Source organism: Anser cygnoides, chromosome 5, assembly GCF_040182565.1.
Source record: "Anser cygnoides isolate HZ-2024a breed goose chromosome 5, Taihu_goose_T2T_genome, whole genome shotgun sequence".
NCBI classification, from domain to species: Eukaryota; Metazoa; Chordata; class Aves; order Anseriformes; family Anatidae; genus Anser; species Anser cygnoides.
In genome coordinates, this window is record NC_089877.1 from 59,458,578 (window position 1) to 59,480,999 (window position 22,422).

Here is a 22,422-nt window from a genome sequence, read left to right on the forward strand (position 1 = left end):
GGCTAACCAGCCACTTCCGTCATGCCTTTACACAGACAGCACGAAGCGGCACATTTCCCACTTGTTTAACCTTGTGATTTTAAGGCAGAGTACAGATATGCCTTGGTACTGGGGCAGGGAACAGAACTGCTGGGCAGCAGGGAGCAGCGGAGGTTAAGCTGAGGAAGAGGGGCTCGGCCTGGGACAGGAGGGAGGACAAACAAACAGCTCCTGGGGACGGCCATGGACACGGCCATGGGAATGAGACGACCGCGCCTCACGCTCGAGGCTGAAGTAAAGGCTGAGGCAGAGGCACGCCGCCCGCTGCCTCCCTCACCACCCCTCCCTGATTGGCTCCCCCTTCCCTTGCGGGCGGGACCGGCAGCCCACCACGACCAATCCGCGCCGCGAGCAGCTTTGGCGGGGAGCGCCCCACCCGTGCTGCCCAGAGTTGTGCGCAGGCGCCGAGGGGGGCGGTGACGCCAGGCTGCGGGCGGGCGGGCGGGGAGCCTGAGGGCGGCGGCGGCGGGCTCGCGGTGCAGCGCCTCGCCTCGCCTCGCCTCGCGCGGTGCCGGCCATGGCTGCGTGCCGCCGCCTGGCCGCGGGGCTGCGGGACCCGCAGAAGGTGGCCGCCTTCCAGCGGCTGTGCGGCGTGGAGGGGCCCTGCGGCTGGCCCGACGCGGAGCAGCGAGCCGGGGGCCGGGGGCCGGTGGCTAACGGCGGCCCCGCGGGCGGCGGGCGACGGGAGGCGGCGGCGGCGGGGGCCGGCGGCCCCCAGGGGTGGCGGCGGCGGCCGCGGCGCAACTCCCTGTCAGAGGAGGAGGAGGAGGGCTGCCAGGAGTTCTCGACCCGCAGCCGCCTCCTGTACTACCTGTTCAGCCTGGGCACGGAGCTGGGCAACGAGCTCTTCTACATCCTCTTCTTCCCCTTCTGCATCTGGAACGTGGACGCCTGGCTGGGCCGGCGGCTGGTCATCGTCTGGGTGTGGGTGATGTACGTGGGGCAGTGCACCAAGGACGTGGTCCGCTGGCCGCGGCCCGCCTCGCCGCCCGTGGTGAAGCTGGAGGTGTTCTACAGCTCCGAGTACAGCATGCCCTCCACGCACGCCATGTCGGGCACCGCCATCCCCCTGGCGCTGCTGCTGCTCAGCTACGGCCGCTGGCAGGTACCGGCCGTGCTCCCCCCCCTACCCTGGGGTACATGCACCCCCGGGGGGGGGTTTATGGAGGGGGAGGAAGGGGTTGGGTGGGGGTGGAATGTGAAATCCCTGCTCCTTTCGCCTGCACAATCGCTGCTTCATTTTTCTGGCATCCCGGCGAGTGCTCAGGCTGTAAGAGCAGTTGTAATGTTTCCGAGCAGTTCCAATATTTTGTCATATTTCTGAGCAGTTCCAGTATTCCAGTATTTCTGTCATGTTTCTGAGCAGCAGTATTCAGTATTTCTGTCATGTTTCTATCCCCAGTATTTCTGTCATATTTCTGAGCAGTTCCAGTATTTCTGTCTTCCGAGCCTTACTCTAAGTGATTGCCTCATCTTCTGAGCCCAAGTCTTACTGCGAGCTATCGCCTCCCTGTGCCCTAAAAATCAGCCCGAGGAACGTGCACGCCTTTCTCGAGGTTTTTCAGGTTAGCTGTTGTAAGGCTGGATGGTTTGAATGTACACTATTTGGATAGGCAATAGATGTTTTTGCAGGCTTTTGGTCCTGCTGACTGAGAATGGGCTGGCGAGTCAGGATCTAAAGGTTTTTTTTTTTTTTTTTTTTTCTTTGAGGCACTCTGTAGCTTGAATCAATTTGGCTTTTCTCTAACTCTTGTTTTTTAGGTTAATTGCCTGTAAACTGGAGATGCTTATTTTTGCTTTGAGGAGTACATGTACTTTCAGATGGCTTTACAACTATTAACGTGCCAATAATTAGCAGGAATCGGTCTCTGAACCTTTTCAGAGCCTTCATTCAGCAAAATCTGGAGATGTGTCTATTGCACTTCGAGTCAGTGTGTGTTAAGTTGCAGTAACACAGAACATCTGGCGTACGCAGGCTGTGCTCTCGGTTCGGTGCTGGCTGCTTGCGGTACGGGCAACACAACTCCAAAGAAAGCGCAACATGTATGTGGTTCTCCAAATCACTGCACCAATTCCAGCAGTAAATGGAGGAGAGCGTTTTCCAGGCAACAAACATAGGGTTTTAGCATTCTATGCATAATGTTTAACAAATTAAGCAGTAAGTCTACTTTTAAGCTGTTAATATTTACAAATTCTTATTATAATACCTGGCTATCTTAAGTCACGTGTCACCTTTGCAGAGAACCCTTTTCTTAAGCTTTATGCAGGAGATGAACCCTTATCTTCCAGTTACTATTAGCAGTCACCAGTTGTGTGCTGTCACGGCGTGACACTTTGTGGCTTTATCTTAGTATATCGAATGGGTGCCTGAAAGGAAAGAAAGAGCTGAGGGTTGGACACTGAGTGGTATTTGGCCTCTATTTATCAAAGCTTATGTATCTGTTTGTGTAAGGTGATACCATGTGCCCAAAAGAAAGCCCCTAGGGATTCATATTCTTTGCTAGGAAAATGTGAAATCCTACTCTGCCACATCTGTGCAGGCATCAGGTGTCACATTTTGTGGGTGTTCACAGAATAAATGCTTGGAGTTCTGTCACTGAGATGCTTAAGCTTAACATTGTTTTTTATGACTGACTGCAATCTGAATATTTGATTAGTATTTTTGTTAGATGTGTGGGGCTGATGTTACCTAAAGAATGAACGGGATTTTCTCCTGGCATGTAGGAAAGCTCATTTGGTAGTATCAGTCAGTTATTTTGCACACACTGTCATGTGTACAAAGGACAGCCTGGCTTGATTGCTTTTATACAACTGGCAAATTGACAAAGTATTAAATATTATTTTTTTAACTTAACCAGATTAAGTTTAGCTGCAGTCTACAGAAATATTGTGCTAATTAACCAGATGCATTTTTAATGAATGCATATTAAGAAATTATAAATATTCACCCCTAATGTTCTTCACTTAAAACCACACTTAAGAAATCAGGGAGCAAATTTAGTCTTCAGATGAATTGATTTTTGTCTATGAAACAGGTTTGAAAAACGACCTTTCTGAAACAAACTTCCACTATTTCAAAGCTTTCATTTAAAAAAACAAAAAACACCTGACTTTTAAAAATAATTTATAGTTATTAAAGGGTAACCTGTAGAATGTTGAATATCTTTCAATATACCTCTAAAAAGAAACAAGCTTCCATTTAATGCTTCTGCTGTTCTCCATATTTCTTACATTGACAGGAATTGGAATCTATATGACAACCTTTGTGTCATACTGTTCTGGAAATAAGATTTAAAAAAAGAATGAAGCAACTGACATCCTGACTTCTTGGAAAACTATTAATGATGAGAGAGTTTGTCACAGCTCTTTTATTAAACTGCAGCTATGTATCAGCAGCTCCAGGTGGTGAGATTTATACTTGTTGGCAGATATTGGGGTACAGTTTTCCTGGGTGTTCAGGCAAGCATTACTTGGACACTGATTGCAGTAAATGAGTCCACATCTTAGCATTATTTGTTCAGAAAAATCATAGTGGAATGAGACTGAGTGAATTTAAGGAGATACAGCTGTAACTCTGTGCAGAGATCTACTGCTGGAGTAAAGGTAACTTTAATTGAGTTTGACAATTTAAGGTTTATAATAAACCAAAGAAAGCCACTCTCTAGAAGAGATTACTCAGATGAAAAGGGAATCACTTTCCTGTATAGCTTACTTGGAGCTTGCTTTCAGTGGGTTATGACTTCCTAGTATTGTGTAATAATTTTCTATCAAATGCAGTCTGTGAGTCTTTCCCTTGAACAATCTAGAGAACAAAGAAAATCTGCGCTTAATTTTGTAGGTATGGCCCAAATTACCCATTTAAAAACAACAGTTTTGATTTCCAGTTGGTTTTCTTTTAACCTGTTGAATTAAGTTTGTGGTTTCTTATTTTTCAATGTCTGTCTAATGCTGGTACAATTCCATGCCTTTCACAAAGCATTCAGAAGGATGTGGGGCTATACATAGTAAAACTAAAATACTTGGTTATAAATGCAATTTTTCAGGAAAATTTTATCAGAGATACTGTATGTTAAAGATGGCTGTGACAAATTTTTTGTTAGAGATTTTGGACACAAGGAAAGTTCAATGCAAATGATGTGCTTCCGGATGAAAGTCAGATGTTAAGATAATTTTCATTGTAGCTAACTGTTCTGTCCCTAGTAGAATGTAATTTTTCAGTTTCACCTTGTTCAGTGAGAGCTTGCCTGAATCATTTGATTCTACTTGCATCATATGTTAAATATTTTTTTTTCAGTTTCAGCAGGAAACACTGCCTGTTTCAAAGACACTTCAGTAACCTCAAATTGCAAAGCTCAAATCAAAAACTGACCAGAATTTGAGCATTGTAGACACTAATATTTTTCTTTCCATCTTTGAAGCTCTGAAACCCTGAAATAAGAGGACAGACACTTAAGACAGTGAGGTTTCAGATCCTGATATGATGTAGGAAACACTAAACCTTTGTCACGCTGGGGAGAACCTGCTTGCTTTGAAATACTTGCAGCTCGATGCAAGTTAGCTTATACAGTGTACTGAGCAGGGAGGAAGAGGTGGTGTGAGGTGCTAATTGTTATCTGCAAAATCTCCAAAAGCCGAAGTCTGAGGCTATTGGAAACCCCCCTTTTTTTTTTTTTTAATTTTATGTGATGGCTTTGAACTGCTGCTCTCGAATAGACATCAACTCGTACTTGATAAGAAACACTGCTTGGGTTCGGATGGTACCCGAATGTGTCACAACCCTGCTGGTTTGTTTTCAGGGGAAAAAGGATCAGCCAGGGGGACAGAAAAGGCCCTTTTCTGCCCGATTTCCTGCAGTGCCCAGCCTGGCTCTGGCAGCAGCTGCTGGGCTGGGACAGTGACGGGTTCCGAGCCCTGCCTTAATGAGCTGAGGCTCCTGCTGTAGGCGGCAGAACAAACCTCGTTAAGTTGATACTCACTCAGCAGGAGCCCGGAGCCTTGATTGATGAGTGGCTTGCCTCTGTAACTACATTAACCAACCTCTGTGGAAAGGGCTTATCTCTGGTAGCAGTTGAAAGCATTGAATATGGCAGCATTGTCCTCCCTGTGTGCTTGCATGCCAGTGTTTTATACAGAAATCCTGTCCACAATGACTCTTTCCACTCCACTGAGGATAATGGTGACCCTAATAAGCACTGCAGCTGAACTTCCAGTAGTCATCGGTTCTGTAATCATTTCTTTGACACACCTCAAAGTATTTTCCAGTTTTCATTTACTTAATGCTCTGATTCTTCATGCTCCTAATTGTGTGTTTAATGTGGCACCGGGTCAAACACCCCTCCAGAAGTCTTTCATTTGCACCGTGACTTTTATCAACCAAAGCTGATGAATCTAATAACACGAGACGGGTTTGACAGGATCTGTATTGGGAGTTGAGAGAGTTGTGCATCATTGTGATTGTCCACTGCTAAGTTTTCCCTCTAGAATTGCCTTCCTGCTATCCCGTTTCTAAAGTGTAACTTCCGTCAGGTTCCCCTGGGCAGGGGGATTAATTAGCTGTTGGGGTTAGATGAACAGTCCCATCACAACACCGCTATAGTGGGAATTTTACAGCAAGCAAGTTGTACGCTTGTCTCATGAGTTTATTACGTGGTTTGCTTTAAACAATCCAACAAAAACACTTCTGACTTGAAAAGCAGAGAAGAAGAGGTGATCTGAAAGCCCCAGATATCGCAGTCAGGAGGTCTTGAGAAAGAGCTGGGAATTTGAAGGGTCAGCATTGGCCTTGTGTAGTTGAGTTGTGAAGCTGTGTTTTCTAGGTTCTATTAATGTTGTTAGCTTATTTGTAGGGGAAGCTGGAAAAAAATGGTGTCTTTTTTGATTCAGGTACTCTGACAAGTTTGAATTACACTGAGCAAGCAACCTATTACAAATCCCACCGGGGAACACCAGCCTGGCCTATTGAACTGCGTTGATTGGCATTCAACGTTTTTCAGTTTTGCATAAGCAAATCTTTAATTTGTGTAGAGCATCTTGGGGGACTATGCAAAAACAAGTACGGTAAGGTTAGAGGCCGAGTCCTTGGTGCAGGAGGGATTCAAAGGGAATACTTTGCTTCTGAAGCCATTTTTTTTCTTGGTGCATTGCACACGTGTAAAGCGCTGCTCATACTTTGACATAAAGTCTGTTGGTTGAGCTGAGAGAACGTCAGTTTGTAGAAAAATGTCTGTAGGTTTTGAGGGCATAAAAAGAGGAAGCTCTTGGTGATTCTTGCTGGGTGTGCCGAGGGAGGGACTGCCGTTTGTGATGGTTGCGAGGAGAAGCAGTAACAGGCTGCAGCTCCTGTTGCAACTCTTGATGTCTTTTCAGATGTGTAGCAGAAAATTAAACCTTTAGCTGCCTGAAAGACTGGCTTTGAAATCTTTATATTGGAATTCAAAGAAGAGGCATGTATCGCTCAGATTTTTGTGCTTTTTTGTATTAAGGTTGGTCAGCAGAAAAAAGTAACTGATAAATGTAGCTCAGTGTTATTTACCCCATAGCATCTTTTGAAGAGACTTTTTTTTGACTTTATTTATTCTAAAATGACTCATAAATGGTATTTCCTTTTTTTTTTTTTAACCACCATCTTCTCCCTTTTCTGCCTTCTCCAAAAAATGATCGTTACATGCTGTGTGTTTTGTACTCAGCTGACCCAGCAGTGCCTCAGTCATCTTGTAAACATCGCTTACAGCTTTTGGACGGGCTGTTGCCCACGCACAGCCCAAGCCTCTTGGTAAAGGCATGATGCTCTGAGTTTTCCTTGGGCTCTTCCTGCTAACTGTCCCACAATAATTGTTTCAAACTTAAGCTGAACTTCTGAGTTATTACTCGATGATCTTTTCTAATCATACTACAGAATACTGAAAATGTTTGGAACCCATTGTGGATATTGAAAACTTCTCTGGTACAGAATGCACTCTAGGGGTGTAAAAGAAATGAGCATCCCGAGCGTCGAACGAATGTTCCGTTATGAAAGAAGGAATTTTCTGACCGAGGTCAAAGCTTTTCAGATGGATTGTTTCCTTATGAGCATTTCTAAACAATGGTTATGTTATTAAGACTCTTGGCATCAAGTCAGATCGAGGGGAGGGAGGAGGACAGGCACTTCAGGGAAGCGCTTGCTATGCGATCCCATTACACACTTGCAAGCTCTCTTTAGAGGATGCGGTTAAAGAAAATGGGGATTTCTCACTTAGAAACATAAGGCTTGATGATCTGTCCCTCATTTTTATGTATAAAGACCGGAATGTTTCTCTTTCAAAGAAACATCAATTCAAGCATTTAAAGGGCCAAACGTCAATGACTGTATCTTCCTAATCTATATGTTGCATTTCTTTATCTACGATCTCTGCATTGCTGTCAATTCCATCTGCCTCTGCTCCATTTTGTAGTGTGCTACGTGCTTACGCATATTATCAAAGATTTATTCTGACCTTTGGGGAAAAATATTTGTGCAAGCTGGTTATCAGTGATTTGATGTAATATGAAGTGTGGGTACTTCTCTCAAGGAGAAAAATACCAGGTTAATGTTGATTTTTGAGTCAACATGTGATTTTGAAGTTCAGACTGAGTACTATGTGAATATTATTGTTACGATTTTCAAATCACAAGGCTTCTTACTGTATGCCATACTGTATGCCAAAAATGCCATACACGGTTTGATAAATATTCCATATACTTCAAAACTGTTGAGATGGTGTGGAAGTGATTGAGATAGAGGTTTTTGGGGATAGTCTTAATTATATCTGACTCTAAGTGACTTGGAGTGTGGTCAAGAATGTCAATTGATGTGTCAATTCTGTTCTTAGAAGGAACGAGCTAAGAGAATGGAGGTTTTTGGGTTTTGTTTTTTTCCTACTTCTGCCAGTTGTGATCTCTAGCAACTTTTTGGAGCCTCATTTGCAGGGAGATGCGATGCTTTCCGTGTAAGAATAGTGATGACCTGGGAGAGAGGGTAGAAGTGAACTTGTCATCTTTAGTGGTTTGTGCCTCTATGATTCTCATGTGGCATGTAAGGAACCATAGGACTAGAATTGCTGGAGTTCTGCAGTGTTGGTTTAGCCTCTTCCATTTAAGTAGAAACTGTCAGAGTGTATATTATATATACAACTGTATAGACAAGATATGAGCTTATAACACAGAAGTAATTGATAACTATTCCCATTTACATATTTGGAAGTTACATTTTTCCAGAATAAGACCCAAAATAAGACTGAAATGAACTTTAAAAAAAATATATGGTTTTCTTCCACAAGTACTTGAGATTGGTTTATATTAAAGCTTTCACATTAATCTTTCATACCACAGCTATTTAGGGTAGAAGACATAGTAAAAGTTGTTTTTTCTTTGGAGGTTCATTTGTAACCGGGAGAGAAGCTTTGTGAAATACGGTTTCTTGCAAAGCAGGGCTGATAAATGTTAGTACTTGTAAGGCATTATGCAAGTCGGTGGCGGATGGTGTTTGGGGGATTTCACATGCCTAGGCAGTGGGAGGTTACAAATACCCACAGCCATGGTGTAACAGCCATGGTATAACCTGTGTGTGTGTATATGCAAAACAATAGCCGGGCAGTCATTTTCCAGTTGCAACAGCACTTTAACAACACTTGTTAGTACTTCAGTACCGTATTATTTTCAGACAGTGATTTGGAAATAACTTTATAGCATAAGCTTTTTTTAGGGATTACGGTGATGTCCCCTGTTGGTGTTACGACTTGGCACGCTGCTGAGCAGCTGTCTTGTGAGCTGCGAAGTGTGTGGGAGTGTTAATGTGCTCCTTTAGTCACCTGGTGTGCTCATCCCTTATGCGTGAGGACAAAATTTGCAACTGCCTTATCACCTTGAGGCAGATCTTCAGCAGGCGCTACCGGTTTCGTGCTCGAGGAATTCTTGAACCCAGCGGTTGCTTTTAAGAGGCAGGAGCGAGCGCCCAGGGGAAGCAGGGATTGGTGCTGTGCCTTGTAGCAGGGCGGTGGTTCGGCTTGGTTTCTGCTTGCACCTAAGGAGGTCAGTGGGCTATGTTGCCCAGAAGCGTGCCTACAGCTTTGTGATGCTCCCCAGGTGGGTTCTGGGGTTGCGGGAGGAAAACCGGAGCAGTTGGTTGTGCAGGCTATGCTGGGAGGTGCAGATGTAACACTGGAAGGCACCAGGAGAGAGGAAGGTTAAAACCTTCTATAGGTTAAACATTATTCCTGTGTGTTATACACAGAGATGGCTGCCTGAAGCTCCTTTGTATCAGCCTCTAAAATAGCTATCCCTTTAGATAAACTGGTAGTTGTCCAAGTGTGCCAGTTGGGAGCATGGGAGAGAAGGCTTAGCGTGGGAGCTAATCACAAAAATCTGCTTAACTGTTTGGTGGTGGAATAGTATTCCAGAGCAAATTAGAATAATTGTTTCATTTTTTTTATAGTGGACTGGAGACACTACAGCTAGGTATATTGTGCTCGTTTGGGTGAAAAGAAACTGTCTGGGCTCAGGACTTCTACTGTTATGATCATCATGCATTAAAAATAGCAAAAATCAGAACGTGCCTAATGCTGCAAGCACACTTGTGGGCAGGTCATATGAACTCTGTCCCAGTCAGAGTAATTTGTGCTTCAGTTAAAAATTCTTCTGCGTTTCAGATTGTGTGAATCAGTGTAAAACGTGTCATTGGCTTTTTATTTGGGACACGATAGGGAAGGTTTTGAGCTCTCGGATACAGATGCTTTGGTGCTGAGGTACTGAGCTGGTGAGTGGTCTTGGATGTTTTAATGGGCATCTGTTTGCAATAATATCTTAAAAAAAAAAAAATAGTGTGAGAGCTAAATACTCTTTCCAAAGTGTTCTTCGAAGTAGGAGTTTGTGACACAGTTTCATTCTTCCCCAAACACCTCTCCCTTGAAAGTTCCTAACTGAGAGCAATCGCTTCGTTTCCAGAACTGGAATGAATTTCTGACTTTTCCCTGGGGTTCGTAGTTGCCTGCCCAGGACTCCTCACGCATGCCTTTTCCTTCGTGCTCCTTTTTAGGCTCTTGCTGTTCAGTTGCTCCAACATCTTCTCCCCCACAATCCAAACTTATCCCAGCATCATTAGCTGCTACAGCCTGCTGATCCTGGCATTTCATTAATCTTCCTGTCAAAGCTCCAGCTTCTGAGCTCATTCCTTCATCGTTTCAGTTAAAAATAAATTATTAGGAATGTGATTTTATTCAGTTACAGTTTCTAGACAATTGCTGTAGCAGAAACATATTGCTCCATGAATTAGTGTAAAGCCAGATGCAACACAGTTGTGAGCTGGGCACTTAGAACAGATTTTAATGTGAATTCTGTTTTTCCTGTGAAATGGAAGATTCCTGATTTTCTGAGAGAGTTTTTCTTTTTGGTTTGTCGTATTAACATGATCCTGGAGATGAGAATTCAAAGAATAATGGAATAATACAGAAGGCTGGTAATACTTTCTCAGACCTTTTGTTGAAAGACTGATTTAGAAGCTTGTAAATCCGTTAAATGGCCTTCACAAAGGATGACTTTCTCCAAGTAATTTAAATATCTTTTTCTCTAATGTGGTGGATGTTCTGCCTTCCAGCTTGCCCATAAAAGCAGCAAGGGAAAAGGCAAGAAAATTGCCTGTAATTCGCAAGTTTTCTTTTATTCTGAGATTCAAGTATATCCAGACTACTTGTTTAAATTGCAAATAATAAAAAGTTTATCTTGGTATCATTGCTTTTGTGTAGGAAGTGAAACAATTTTGGAAATGTCATTTTTTGTCTTGTGACTTCTTCTATAGAACTAATGCATATTTTTTAAAACTGAAAAAGGAAGTTGTATCCTGTCATGTACAACGTCTTGCAATACAGTAGTGGGGAAGTATTTCTTATCGTGGTGTAAGATGTGAAGTTAGTACAGCATATTTTATCCAAAAACCTATGAAAGTTAGCAGAAAGTGTAGAAACTTAGTATATGATGAGCAAAGTAAATTGTTCTTTCCCAGTGAAGGGTCCTAGTAATAACTTCTACCAAAAGGTGTTGGAAACAAGTATATGATGTTTTTGATAAATTTCTCATACCAGCCACGTTAATTAATAAGGCTTTACAGAGATCAAAGAGGATTACTATTCTAGGAGTTTCACACTGACGCTCAGAGACTTGAGTCAAGGATTGCAGAACCTCTAAAAGTCTGTAGAAAATTGAACTCATCAGTAAATTATTATGAGTTGTGTTTTCCCCCCCCCAGGAGAAAGGTAGGACTGCTAGATTCTGCCTGGACAGCTCTTGACAGTACTAACGTGTTACGTAACTGCTTCACCCAGAGTAAACTGTTCCAGAGCTCATAACACAAGGATTGACCCTCGCTATGTTCCCTACTTAGGGTACCATAGCACAGCAAGACTATTAGAGATCCATCCACTTGTTACTGCTTTGTCTGGAAGAAAAATGGAAATAACGGCCTGAAATTCGTATAGCCTGAATGCAAAGGAAGAGGACAAGAAAAAAATGAAAAAGTTTGACTTCATAAAGTTTTGACTTTATAAAAAGCAGACTTACTGATAAGCTTGGGAAGGTTAGGGCAAGAAAAAGGGTAAGCAGAAGTTGCATTAATTGGTTTTTGCTAAGTTCCTTTTGTGGGGTTAACCATGGAATTTTTATAGTGATTTTTTTCTTCAAATTCTAATACAATCTTTCATTTTTTTTCCTACCAGTACCCCCTTATATTTGGACTGATCCTTGCATTCTGCTGGTGTTTATTGGTTTGCTGTAGTCGAATTTATATGGGAATGCATTCAATTTTGGTAAGATATCCTAAACTTTTATTTCAACTATTTCTGTTAATTTCTGGTTTCATAAACTTCCATCACTTGATTTTTATTTTTTTTACAGTACAATAATTGTATCTAGCTTTATTTATTTTAAAATATGCTGTAATATAAAGTACAGGATAGATACACAGGTTGTGTAGGGTACATACAGAAACAGAATACTTGTATTTCCTTAGCAGAGAGCATACACTACAATGTGATCTGCAATGTGTACTTGCTTTTTCTAGGCTATCCTTACCATGCAGCAATCATGTATTAACAGGAATGAAGCAGCCAGACCCATTTAGCTCTATTTCTTGGCTTCCCCTAAAATAACTGGGTACTTGACTTCCAAAATTTGGGTCAATTTTCTAGCAGGTTTGTGTTACTTCGTCTCTGTAACTGTTATTTGCTAAACCTGGGATCAATACAAATAATGATGTTAGTACCCAGATGCAGTACCTGGGTAGCTGATTTGCTGATTTCTGTACAAGGTCTTCTGGATGACAGTACTGCTCAAAAGTCTCGGAATCTGTCATAAGAAGTGACAGCTAAATGAAACAAAAATGTAAACAAATGCATTATCAAGATTTACAGTAATGTGTACTTCTTAAATCTTAACCTTAAAGATTCTGAAGTCTTTTTAGAAAACTGTCGATATATGGTTGCAGTATTTTAAGATTGCATTTGCTCTTGTTGCATGGAATAAAGAAAGGTACGTTGAGCTATATTGAAGTGGTCTCCAGTGATGTTTTACAAAAAAGGCAGTGTCACTGAAGGTTCTTCTTTTCCACAGGGAAAGTGAGAACTGCATCATTCATTACAGCATCTTAAATGAGTTCAAACATAGTAATTTAAACTTCGATTATGAATGTGGAGCCATAGGAACTCCTACAAGCATCCAAAAAATTGAGGGAGAACAACCTTGGAAAGTTTTTTATTTTTTTCCTGCAAACTAACACATGCTTGGATTTTTTTCACTGTCAAATTCATTCAGGCTTGTTTGTATTGTGAGCATGATGTGGTGTGACAGACCAAAGCAGACTGAGTTTGTTCTGTTAACTTGGTGTTACATGTGCACCTGTAGCTCACTCAAAATGAGGTGCGTTGCTTGAAGCACATTTGGAACAAATCTGAAATCTCTCCTGCAGGAAGAGACAAACCTCAGAATCTAGCAAATTTCTTGAAGTATTGGGGGAATGTCAGAGATTTATTTATTTAATAATGGCTTTGAGCAGCCTGGTCTAGTGGGATGTGTCCTTGCTGAGGGCAGGGGGAATGGAATTAGATGATCTTTAAGGCCACTTACAATCCAAAGCATTCTGTGATTCATTGTTCTGAAAGTTTGTATATCAAAGGTTTGCATTTTCCCATGAAGTACTCTGTGCATCTGTCTAGGAAGGTATTCCTTCAAGCTGATCACTAAAAACATCTCTCCTCAGGCGTTAAAGATAAATTGTATGCGTTGGGTTAGCAGAATTCTTAAAGCATTGATACAGTAGCTAAAAGTGCATGTCAAGCTTCTGTTAATTTACGCTCCATCAGTCTTAGTGCAGAATTGGGTGATTAAGGTTACAAAGTGTAAACTGCCTTTTCTTCAACAGGGCAGAAGTAATTTTGCAGGGTAAGGGAGTGGCTGTTAATGTCCGCTCAGGTTTCATGTCAGCTACTCCAAGCATGTGCTAGTGTTTTACTTACTAACGTTTCAAAATAAACAAATAACAAAGTTGTCATCGTTGAAAAACAGAATTACCTATTAAAAAGGATTAAAAAATACACATGTGGATGCATGCAATATAAACATGGGAAAAACAAGAACACTACAAAATAGTGATCTGAAATGTAAGACCACTGCTATGGATGGCTAGAAAAGTTTTTGAAGATCACTTTCTAAAAGGAGAAGAGCTACCAAAGTGATAAACTTGGTAATGAGCAATTAAATTGGTGGATGAAGGAAGTGTAAAAGGTGCATGTGAAAATCACAGGATGGTTTGGGTTGGCGGAGACCTTACAGCCCATTTAATCCCGGTCCCTGCCATGGGCAGGGCAGGGACCCCTCCTGCCAGCCCAGGCTGCCCCCAGCCCCATCCAGCCTGGCCTTGGGCACTGACAGGGATGGGGCAGCCACATCCCTGTGGATGAAAATAAGGCAGCTGGAGAAAAGCTGAGGGATTTATTTGCATTAGTGATCAGGAGGCTTCCCGAGTCAGAACCATTTGAATGGAAGGCAATTGGGATGAACTGTTGCTTCAGCTGACAACAGATAATGTCTTAGAACCAAGTCATAGAAGAAATAGCTGTGCATCACATAGATGGGTTATTCAGAGCTCTCGAATCTTGGTAGCATTTGAGTGAATGCCATTAATTTTGTTACCTATTATATAAATGAACCATCCTGCCTGAGTCTGGGGGGGAAGGTGGTAAATACAGCAGGAGGCTGTTGTGATCAGTTTTGAAATGAACAAGTCTGACTTTCGTATGAGTTAAATTGTATGAGAGCTTTTATTAGGTATTTAATTAGTGGAAGTGAATAAAGATAAATTCAAGACAGAGCAATACAAATATTGCTGATGGAAGTCACACCTGGCTCATGGAGAAGTTGATATTCATGTGAATGAAGGTGATCTGCTCTGTAGTGCTTGGATTTCTAAAAAGCCTTCAACGAACTTCTTAAAGGTGACAACACTTGTAAATAGTCTACAACTGAGTGATTAATTAGCAGTGGTTGAAACTTAATGATAAACTGAAAAATTATTAGAGAAACCTCCTTCATTAAGAACAGACACTTTTAAAAAATGATAATAAAACCAAACTTCAGGTGTGAAGACACAGAAGTTCCCCTCTGCCTCCTCTGCTTAAATCGCTGCACCCCTGGAACCAGTTCTGTTTTTTCAGTGTTGTTTGTTCTGAAGCTGGAGTTGTGTGGAGTCTCAGCTGCCCTAATGCCTAGCTGCAGCAGTCCTCTGCTGCCTCACCAGTTTTTGCTGCCAACCCTCTTTGTGTTGGCCCCAGGCACTTAGGTCCAGTATGGAGCTTTTCAGCAAACTTAAGTTGGCAGAAGCCATTTAGCTGGGCTGGCTTTGTACTGGCTGTAGGCAGGAATGCCCCAGTCCTGGATAAAGGCCGTCGTAGCCACCGAATAGGTAGGTCTACAGTGTCATTTGATCATGATGCAGATGTTCTATTCATAGTTGACCAAATATAATTCATTACCTTACCCTTAACATAAAGAAAAGAGAAGTCTTGTGCAGTGAATGTGAAAATGTGAAAACATGGGAATTTGCAAGTAGATTTTAGCACAGAGCAGCTAGGTTTGTCTCCATGTTACTGTAACTTATTTTTTGAAATAGTTATTACACTGAAAACATCTTTCTCTCTCCTCACAGGATGTTATTGCTGGATTTCTTTATGCTATTCTCATCCTGATTGTCTTCCATCCAGTTGTGGACCTGATCGATAACTTCAATTTAACTTACAAGTATGCACCTTTAATTATCATCAGTCTCCACTTAGCCCTGGGCATCTTCTCTTTTACTCTGGACACCTGGAGCACATCGCGAGGAGACACGGCTCAGATACTGGGCTGTGGTGCCGGAGTAGCCTGTGGCTCTCACGTGAACTACCTGATGGGCATAGACCTAGATCCTCCTCCTGACACGCTTCCTTTATCTCTTTCCTCTCTCACTGTGACTGTGTTTGGAAAAGCCATACTGCGGTTGTTGATTGGAGTAATAATCCTGCTACTAACAAAGGTAGCGATGAAAAAAGCTACTATTCCCCTGGCATGTAAAATATTTCGCATACCGCTCGATGATGTGCGGAAAGCAAGACAGCGCATGGAAGTCGAGCTTCCCTATCGCTATATTACGTATGGAATGGTTGGCTTCTCCCTTGTGTTCGTTGTTCCTTGCCTCTTCAGTTTTATGGGTCTTTCTTGATGCAGATTGATCACTTGAAAAAGGAAGAAGAGAGCTAGTTGCTGTCTGAAGAGGTGCACTAGTTTGCTAAGGGAAGGCCAGTGAGCTTGGCTTTCAGCAGTCTTCACTTTAACAGCAGTACCTAGCAGGCAAAGCATTTAAAGGACATTGCACGTCTCTGGTGTGGTATGGGGCTAGGGGTCAAGTACAGTTCCTGAGAAGTGCTGAACTCTGTAAATGCTATGTCTGGCCTTATTGCTGTAACAAAGTCTGCGTGTTTGTGTGCGGGACGCGGTGAATGTACCTGGGATGTCTGTCATACTGTACCTGTATACACCGATGTTTCAACAGGTACATCTGACAGCTAAGCAGAAAGCTCCACTCATGATTTATTTGCCATTTCATAGGAACTTATTCAAGTTGTTGGACCATACACTGCCAAATTTGTTTCCCTCAATTATCACCTGAAGTCCTGCGTCATGATATTTCAGCTAATTGGCATTTTAATGGACCAAACTTGTAATGAGGTTAAATTTTAAAAAAGAAAACAAAATAAAAAAAAAAAGCTCTTTTCTTTAGCCTCCCATGCAGAGTACACTGTCTGGATTGGCATTGGTGATAGACAGAGAATGTATGATTCAGGTACTGTATCTTATGGGTTAATGACTGTGCCTTTCTGTTGTTAAATTAAGAAATGCCATATATACTGTGATGTAAAAAGACTAACTTTGTTTAAAACCATACGTAATTAGGCAGATGCTTTTAAATGTTAAATTGTCCATGTTGCTGGCATGGCTCAAGTTAACCGGAACGTTCACAGTTCAGCCTGTTCGAAATCGCATAAATGAAATGGCCCAAGAATTGTGCTCTTGAGCTCAAGAGGTGGTAAATGGACAATAACCTATTTGTAGGTATTTTTAATGTGTATTGTAAGTTCCTGGAAGAGGATATATTTTTCTGGAGATTGTTTTTACAATGCAGAGATGTTCAAAATTAATTATCTAAAAATATAAACAAAAAAATACCCCATTCTATTAAGAAGTGGACCTTGCATATGATTCCAAACTGAGAAGGACCATTGTTTTTAGAATGTGCTTAGAAAATCTTTATCCTTGGAAAAAATATGTATTTTTATTCATTAACATACTGTATTAAAGGTGGTAATCACTTTTACCCAACTTAGCTGTAAGATAATATAATGATCAAAGTAAATTTTTAAGCGTTCTGATAGGTAGATATGAGCACTCAGAAGACACTATGGTCGATGCATAAATGGCTTCTGCATATGTAGATTTTGAGTTGTTATGCACTTTTCAGCTTTTCATGATCCTTTTTTCCAGTGATGAGTATAGTATATGATGTTTGAACTGTAATTTCACATGTTTTTTTCATTTTGTCTCTTATACTGTTACCTAATATGTTACCAGGAACTGCTGTGTTACAGCAAGAGGTATCTAACTGTCTGGCCAGACAATAATTACTGTTGTTTTTGTATCAGTGCATTTTCTTTTTTTTTTTCCGGAAAAAAAAAAAAAAAATTTGGATAGGAAGTATAGGGAATAATATAGTTAGAATACAAAGCTTACTTTTTCTTACAAATTATTTGGAATCAAAAGTCTTTTTCTGTTGGAAATATGAGCTCCAAATTATTAATTTGTAAATTAAAAAAAAACCTTCCCATTCCTGTCTTTTCTCAAAGCGAAGTTATTGTACACTCCTATTAGATGATGTGAAAATCTGACTTTCTGATGTGCATTCGGAATTCACTGCTATGAATGTATTCAAAAGAACTGAAGTGTGTTAAACAACTCTTATAGTTGAAAAGATCTTACCTTATAGGAGAAAATCAAAAACAGAAATATGCACTGAAACAAGCTAGCTATTTTCTGTCTGTTCCTTTATTGCAGTTTTATGCTGAATGTGTAGTAAAAGATAAATTCGTTTCCAGGTTTTTGAGGGAGGGATTTCCACTGATTTGGCTTTGCGCACTAAGGTAGTTGTTGAATAAATAGCTGGGAGGAATGTACACAAAATGCCTTATGTTTAAAGCCCTGAGCAAGTGTTTGTAGTTCCAAATTACAGTAGTCTGAAGTCTGATAAAAGCGATGGGATGATTTTCTCTGAAATTTAGGGCATAATAAATATCTTAGTTTTACATTTTATAGTGAAGAATGTTTAAACTATAGCACAGAAAGGATGGGTCAACAAATCACATTTTTTAAGGTACGTATTTGATTTCTAGGAACTTCAGGTTTACAGAATTAGTGTGTTCTTAAATGTGTCTTCTCTAGCTGCGCTTGCTCTGTTGTACTATTAATGGAAAAGAAAACCTGTTGTGGAAAGTGTAGAATGGGTGGGAAAAAATAGGTAGGGCTTTCACCGGGTTAAGGAAAATTGCACTGTAGCTTGTTCTACTGTTACTCAAATATATAATATTCTATATTTTTATACATTACATTGGGTAACTTCAAAATGTCACACGTGTACCACATTTAGTCTGCAGGAAATACATATCAGAATGTTGGTTTATCCAGCACCTTTACAACCCTATTTGTAAGACTGCAACTACTTCGCTGTAGTTTACGTGAATAACTTTTACTATTCTATTTTCATGTTTTATAAAGGACTTGGCTCAAGAGGGCAGTTTAGCACAAAGTATCATGCAATGTGAATTACTGTTACAGAGTAAAGAATTGTAAAAATACAAAAATTAAAAAAAAAGATATTTATTTTAATAAATGTTTGGTTAATAAGATTTCTCCAAATCAGTCATAACAAAACAGGTAAAACTAGAGCACTTTTTCCCTAAGCTATTGCTAGAGTTGGACATGAAAAAATGTTTCCAGTGTGAGCTGCTGCCAAATTATTTATAACTAAATTTAACATAGCTTTAAAAATGTAGTTAAATGTCTTTTCAGAAGGATAACACACTTGAAACCTCTCGTGAAGTGGTGCAAAAACATTATTCATGTCACAGTGAACTTTCTTAATTGCAGTTCATAAAGTCCTGAAGGTAGAAATACCAGATTATTGAAGCAGATAGGGATACGCACTTACTACAAAAAGATACGAGATAAATTTGTTTTATGTAATTACTGTGTGAAATACAAAACTGAAACTAACATTAGCATAGAATGTAATTTGGCAATAAGTTCTGTTTTCCAAGAGGCTGAAGAGACAGGAATTTAGTCTTAGACTGCCTTAAGCCATGAGACAAACTTTTTTCCTGACCTGGCCCTCAAATAGACAAACATAGGCGTTGCATCTTGGGTTAAGTTCTGCAGCCTAGTCTTACGAAAAAAGTTTCGTGTTTACAATAAAACTCTTGCTTTTGCTTCCCATTCTGTGAACTGGGGTTGAAGCATCTTTCTTTCATGTCATCACCCGTGAAGCCCTTCAGCCTCTGATCACGTTTGCCTCATTACTTATCTTGCAAATTTAAAAAAGAAAATCAAGGTAATTTGGCAAACCAAAGGGAGATATCTTTTTTAAGAAACTTACTTAGAAACTTTTTTCTTAAGCTTACATACAGCTTTTCTCGGGGTGGGGGGACAGACACCAACTAAAAGATGCACTTCTTTAAAAATGGTATCTTTAAATGTGATATGTAGTTTTGTTTTCTACCAGAACAGTGTTAGATTGTCTGGATTTTAAAAGCTGGCATATTTTCCTTTGCTACTCGATTTTTACTATGCTTTCACTGTGTTTTTTACACATTTCTTGCTTATTTCCTGGGGAGTGTCCTGAGCTTCTTGTAAGCAATTGCTACTTATGTGAAGATTGTTGGTTTGAACTTGTAAATACTTAAGGGCTGTTAGTGGCTGTTAGCTGCTCAAATGCATAAAACAAACCTTGCATGCTGTAAGTAAATACATCTGCTGTGTTAAAAGTTGCTTCTATTTCAGCGTTTGCTTTCTCAGTACAAAAGAAGGGAGACTGACATGCAATATATAAAATATTTAATACTTCAAGTGTATGAGGGGGGTATTGCTGTCTAACCCCCACTAACTTTGCTGGGAGTTCTGCACCTAGTTCTTTATTTCATTGAGAGTGAACCCTGAAGGTCGTGTCCACAGTCTGGTGTGCATCCATGAAACTGTGTGCATTAAGTGACTTACTTTGTAAGGGACTGTTCTTTTTAAAATCACTTAGCCCAGTTTATACAGGACTTTTAAAGGGCTTACCTTGGAAGATGTTTCTTAGTCGCTGGAACTGCTTGTACGTTTGCAGCAGTTGATTGATACTTTTTCCTCTGTACCATAGTGGTGCTGAATAACAAGATCACTGAATGCTAGTAGATGAAATGTTGGCAGGAGAGTTAATTCTTGGGGGGATTAATTTTCTGTAATTGTTTGCGCTGTTTTCCTTAGATGTAGAATGTTTCTGGGTTATACAATTTACTGCTATATTCTACAAATGACTTTGAGGAAACTTTGACTTTTTATGTGGGAGGAATTGTCATTGAATGACTTCATGCCAGGACTTTATTCTAGTGTAAAGCTTAAGTGGTATTTTTGTTTCTGCAAAAAATATACAAGCCTATTTAAAATTTACTGTAAATACTGTCTTTGTCAAATGGATTAGTTGGGTCACTAAGTTGTTTTCTTTCTGTAACACTTTGTGAAACGAGGGCAAACAAAACTTAATTTGGAAGCAAAGAAAGGCATCATGGTAGAGAGGATATTGCTTTTTAGGTGTTCTCTAATTCTAACTGCATGCTGGAGTTGAATCAAATTTTCTATGCATTACAAAATGTGTTTTGTGCTTAGTTCTGCACCTGAAATAATTTGCATATTAGTAAGTGTCCATTTAACAGAATGAAGGGGTACAGAGGAGAATACTGCTACCTTAAAGTGATTGGTAAGTGTAAATAATATGCCCTATCAATCTAGACTAAACTTTGTGACTAAATTAGTCACTGAGCTTTTTCTGACAAATTTATTTTGTTTGCAAGTCAAGGCTGATATGCCAGAAATGAAAATGAGTTTTAAGACAGACATTTAAAATACCGTAACTGAAAAGGAGAATTCAGTAACCGGTAGCTTTAAAAGTAAGAGCAAAGACTGAGGGGGATTTTGTATTAAACTTAATGCACTTAAAATTATGCCAAAATTTGGCCTATACTTGATTTATATGAAATCTGTAATACAATATAGATACACATATATATAAAATAGTGCATATTGCTGTTTAGTTTTTTTAAAAAATATATGCATATATTTTTCTTGTTACTGCATTCCCTGTTAAAAGCAAATATCCATAAAATATAAAAAAGCTTTGTATTAGGTAAGGCTATATGTTGATAGTATTTTGGGAAATAGTGCAGTTGTAACCCCCCAGTCTCTCAACCTCTTGGAGAACTTTTATTTTAAACAAAACAAAAAAAATGCTTTCAAGTGCAAGGCCTGATTTTGGTTGAGGATCATATAGTGGTTGCTGTATAATAGGATACAACTGATGTGTAAAAGTTAATACATTAGAATGTTTTTGTTATTGTTAACGACTTTTGTATTTGTACACTTTCTGCGGTTGTCAACTAATATTTAAACTTGTATTTACTGGTAAGTGAAGTATCTAACTTCATCTGCAATGAGCGTAATAAACTACTGTTGGATTCAAATGTCTTCCCTTGTCTTTATTCCTTCCAGTGCTGAGGAGCATGTGGTTGGATTCATATCATGAATGTGAAACAATGACCACAAGAAAACTTGCATCATGTTATTACAGCAATAATTGTTAGAACAATATTGTCTCTTAAGATCTGGGTTTAGATGCAAAAATTCAGGAAAAAGAATGAAGAAATATCAAAATGTCTTGAATTTGGGGCTGCTTAGTTTCATATTGTTCATACTGTATATAAAGATTTAAGTTGCACCTTTCCATAACTTTTTCTACTTGTTGAACACTGATAAATCAATATGGAAACATGTTCTTATTCTTAGTGACAAAAAATCTGCTTTCCATGAGAGTTCCTGTTGCATGGAGGAAGAAAAACCTTCACAAGTTCTGAAAATACTGAAGTTTGGGTTTCCAGTGGGTATCTGATGGGTACTTTGACTCAGGCTGCAGTTGTAGCTTAATGAGATAGCTGAGTTCTTATTTAAAATCAGAATCCGCGTAGAAAACAACCACGAGTTTGTATCCTGTTGGCCCACCTTCTGGTAACTTGCCTTGCTAATATGTTTTGAGAAGCAGCCAGCTGTGGGTATTTTTTAATAGACTAGTAGTGAATACCTACAGCTTCTCATAGAATGCGTGTAGGCAGCATGTTAGCATGAGCTTTGATTCCATAGTAAACATTCCATAGTAAACAAATCTAATTTCAGAATAGTGTTAATTTCTAATACTTAATTTTGCTTTACTGTGGTTCCAAGACGTTTTAACTGCTATGTAATACATAAACACTGTAAAATATTGGTTCGTTTTAATATTTCTATAACTATCTCTAGCCTCAAGCTTCTTGAAGAAGAGCAGAAAAAAAGTTGGCTGGCATAAGTCTTGCTTCGTATCTTCCTGCAGTTGTACAATACCAAATGAGGAAGTATTACAGAACACCCTAGCACTGGGGAGAACTGACACTCAAGAGGAAGTAGTTATGCTATTTCAAGCCCATTTATTGAGGGCTGTACAGGATTCCTCCTTGCTATGCT

The 22,422-nt window shown here is 40.1% G+C and overlaps 1 protein-coding gene across 1 annotated transcript; it reads left to right on the forward strand.

The window, feature by feature from the left end:
• The first annotated feature begins 471 nt into the window (after window positions 1-471).
• On the forward strand, window positions 472-21,392 carry SGPP1 (sphingosine-1-phosphate phosphatase 1). The gene is made up of 3 exons (XM_048080634.2): window positions 472-1,144; window positions 11,760-11,849; window positions 15,242-21,392. The coding sequence occupies exons 1-3, from the start codon at window positions 557-559 to the stop codon at window positions 15,791-15,793; spliced, it is 1,230 nt and encodes a 409-aa protein (XP_047936591.2). The 5' UTR covers window positions 472-556; the 3' UTR covers window positions 15,794-21,392.
• The last annotated feature ends 1,030 nt before the right edge of the window (window positions 21,393-22,422 follow it).